The following is a 3887-nucleotide window of genomic DNA, read 5'->3' as shown; positions in this document are numbered from 1 at the left end:
AAGTATATATGAAAGGAAGAAGTGCTGATAAATATGTTAAGTATATATATGAGAAGGAAGACGTTCCGGTAAATATGTTAAGTATATATGAGAAGGAAGAAGTGCTGGTAAATATGTTAAGAAAATAAAAGAAGAAACAGATCAAGATAATTCTGTAATATAGGAGTAACAAAATAACATCAATGTGATTGCACAGTAGAGAAGTAAAAAACAAAAAAAAACGAGTGGAATATTCCTCTAATAAAATAAAATAGGATGATATTAAAATAATTATTATTAGTAGTATAGAAGAGAAGGGGTAATCAAGACACACGGTGGTGTGTCGTGCAGCCAAAACAACATGCTGCAGGACACACTGTGTTATTAACAGGAGTTGTATTTTAACGATTTTCCACATTTCATATCTCTGACTATGGTAATCCAAACTAACACATATTTACAGTGGATGTGCTCTACTGAACTCTTATTACACATACCAAATTTCAAGACAATCCATTAGGGAATACTTGAGATATAACATCTCAAATTTTGATTGCGTTTCTTCCTCTTTTATTTTTGATTTTTTTTTTCGCACCAAATGTATGAAAACATTATTTGATAGAAAAACTTACTTAATTTTTATGTTGTTTTTTTAAATTTGATACAATGATGGATATTTACATCCTACAATTACGAACTTCATTTTGTGTAAATATAAACCACGTGTGCAAAGTCATTCAACAAAAACCGCTCAAATTTAACGAAACTTTTTGCGCATGCCTACGCTAAAAGTCAAGTGAGCTATTGGTCTAACATTTCTACTATAGCTTCACGTAAGAGTAAAAATAAACCAATTTTAGTTTTTTTGTCATTCGGATTAAAGAGGGCTGACTTAGAACAGCAAAACTGTAAGGTGAAAGGACGTGCAGATACATAAGTATTGGTTAGGCCAAGCAAACTAGATTATCAGTTTCTAGCTCAAGTTTTCAAAATAGTCATACAGGTGGACGATTATCATTTATTATTCATTGCCAACTTTTCAGCACAGATTTACTACATTTTATGAAATTATCCTAATTAAAGAGCATTTAGCGTCACGTGGTATTATCTTAAGCAATTAGCATACACAATGATGCTTGATACTTCTGTACTGATTGCATGGAGGTGATGACAAGAAACTGTTAATCTAAATTCCATGGCGTTACTATAAAGGAAGCTATTAACACTTTTTTAGAGAAGAAAACTACCACCATATATATATATTAAGGAATATGGTTGGTTCTGTAAAGTAAAGGCCTCTTGTTCCGAATAATAGGATTGCAATCCTAAAGCTAATGTGGGTCACTATTAAGTGTCACTTTCTTAATTGGTATGGTTTGTTTGTGTTTATTGACAAAAAGTCATGATATCTAATCAAAAAACACACATTAGGTGTGAAAAAAGGTACAGCCAAAAAAGAATTGAATGTGCTACTTAAAGGAATGAAATCAAAAAGATGAAAAGATAATGACGTCAGCGTTTGACGTAAATGATTGTCATGGTATCAGAAGAGGTTCGAGGAAATTGAGAATAAATCTATTTTCTGGAATAAATGTTTGAATTTATTTTCTGCCATAGAGTGTAGACGCACATCCGTATGAAGCAGCAGACAAGAAATATTTAACGAGGTGTAACTTTAATGTTGCATATGCTTTTTTTTATGCCACACACTGTTATCTTTCATCACAGACGGTCGGCAGTTTGTCTTTAATCTTGTGTGACCTGATCGGACATGTCTCAACGCTGTATCTCGTTGATAACGCAACGACAACCAAATAGTGCGGAGACGAACATTAACGTATGACGAATTACACACGTACGTTACTAAACAGAGCAGCATTATTTCACTTTATAAGGCAATAGAAGTCAGCAGCTGAGAACCATACATGTGGGAAAAAGATAGACATCGCACTCGCTCGCCTCTATCTAAATAAACACAGGACGAGTTTCACTCGACGATAGATTTAATGGGATATAACTGAATTTATTAAAGAATACATCTCACATATATAACTAAACAACAACTCTTTTTAACGCCTACAACAGTGTAACGTGTAAGATAACCTAAATTTCTCAGAGATACAATGTATTTCCTAAAGATTCTCTCTCTTTCGCTTCTGTTTGTTTGTTACGGATTTCGCGCAAAGCTACACGACGGCTATCTGCGCTAGCCGTCCCTAATTTAACAGTGTAAGACTAGGCTAGTCATCACCACCAACTCTTGGGCTACACTTTTACCAACGGGATTGACCGTCACATTATAACGCCCCCACGGCGGAAAAGGCGATGTTTGGTGTGACGGGGATTCGAACCCGCGACCCTCAGATTGCGAGTCGAGCGCCCTAACCACCTGGCCATTCTTCTAACTAAATACTGAAATAACTTTGTTGTAGTGCTTGAATGGATATTGTGGCTAATCTTCTTATTGGAAATGGTAATACGAATTTGATTGAAAGTAAAAAAAATTACCTTCACGGTGAGATCTCCCGGATTTGTTAAAATTGTCAAAGTGGTTATACGTTTTAGTTTAGACGTAAAGGTTTCTTTTCTTAAACCTAATTTAGTATAAAATGTCATTTTTCGTAATTTTAGAATATTTTTTCATAGCTTCAAATAAAAACACCCACTTACCCAGCTTTCTACCATTTTAACCGTTTAAGAATATCTCAAACTGGTCACTCAGTAAAATAAAATTCACGTTCCCATACATGTATTTAAGCTACAGACGATTTTCGTTAATGTGTAATACAACTGTTGCTTCTAAAGGCTTGTTTAAATACATACGACTTGCGTTGAAGAGATGTACGTTCGTTTCTAAAACAACTATTATAGGACACAAGTTTGGTTACTGTGAATGCAGCTATTACTTTAATAAATGTTTAAGTTCAGACGACTTTGACTACAGAGAAATACGTGGTCGTTTCTAAAGAACTGTTTGAAATATAGACGACTTTGACTACAGAGAAATTAATGATCGTTTCTAAAGTCTTGTTTAAATTACAGAGGACTTTTGTCACTGTTAAATAAAGGTGTTTATTATAAAGTTCTGGTTAGATTAGAGAAAACTTTGCAATGATATTGCTGTTGAAACTAAATACGTGATTCATGAAGTCAGTTTTTGAATACAATGAAATACATTTAATGTTTTCTAAAACTGTATGCTAATGTACAAAACTTTTGTGTTTCCAAGACGGTATTTAACACCTAGACATTTTTGGTTAAAGAAAAATAAAATTGACGTGTAACGCAATGGTAACGCAATTCGAGTTTTTAGAAGCTAATAACTATCACGTTTATAAATTTGACGTGTAAAGTGACGTAGTTAGAGTTTATAGAAGTAAATAACCATCACATGTTATTTAATTTACATCCTCTGTTACGAATAATCACAAAGGTATACACTAAATTATTACATCTACACATAGTTGGCGAAACTAGGGGAGCAATGGGGACACGGCCCTGCAATTTTGACCCGGTAAGGAAGTGCCCTTTTGAAAGGGGGACAAACTTACGTACAATTATCAGGGTCAGTCACTGTTTCATCTTTGAATTCAATAGTCACGGTTAGCATAACAAATGTCTGTGCCCCCAAATTCATGTTTGTTTCGCCATCTATGAATCTAAAAGAGAAATGTGCTGACTGAGATGATAGCTATCCCAAAAACATGCGGATATGAAACATTTCAAGTAAAACTGTTGTTTTTTTAGAAATAACACGTAGTCTAGACTATTGCTATAATGTTTTTTGTTTTTTTTATTAACATAAGATAGCATTAACAGCTTTTTATCACGTGTTTAATTCATGGTGATTCGAAAGAGAAACTCAAATAGTTTTTTTTTTTTTAATTTCGCGCAAAGTTACACGAGGG

At 33.8% G+C, this 3887-nt stretch overlaps 1 protein-coding gene across 1 annotated transcript in view; it reads right to left on the bottom strand.

The window, feature by feature from the left end:
- LOC106466046 (protein APCDD1-like) overlaps positions 1-2664 on the bottom strand; it is a 32654-nt gene extending 29990 nt beyond the window's left edge. The window contains exon 1 of the mRNA XM_013926289.2: positions 2650-2664. Coding sequence (XP_013781743.2) covers positions 2650-2664 — 15 coding nt within the window. The remainder of the gene's footprint in view (positions 1-2649) is intronic.
- Positions 2665-3887: the final 1223 nt, after the last annotated feature.

Source organism: Limulus polyphemus, unplaced genomic scaffold (assembly GCF_000517525.1).
Source record: "Limulus polyphemus unplaced genomic scaffold, Limulus_polyphemus-2.1.2 Scaffold2133, whole genome shotgun sequence".
In the NCBI taxonomy this organism is placed as follows: domain Eukaryota; kingdom Metazoa; phylum Arthropoda; class Merostomata; order Xiphosura; family Limulidae; genus Limulus; species Limulus polyphemus.
The sequence above is the reverse complement of the archived record's forward strand: the minus strand, read 5'-3'. Positions and strand labels throughout refer to the sequence as shown.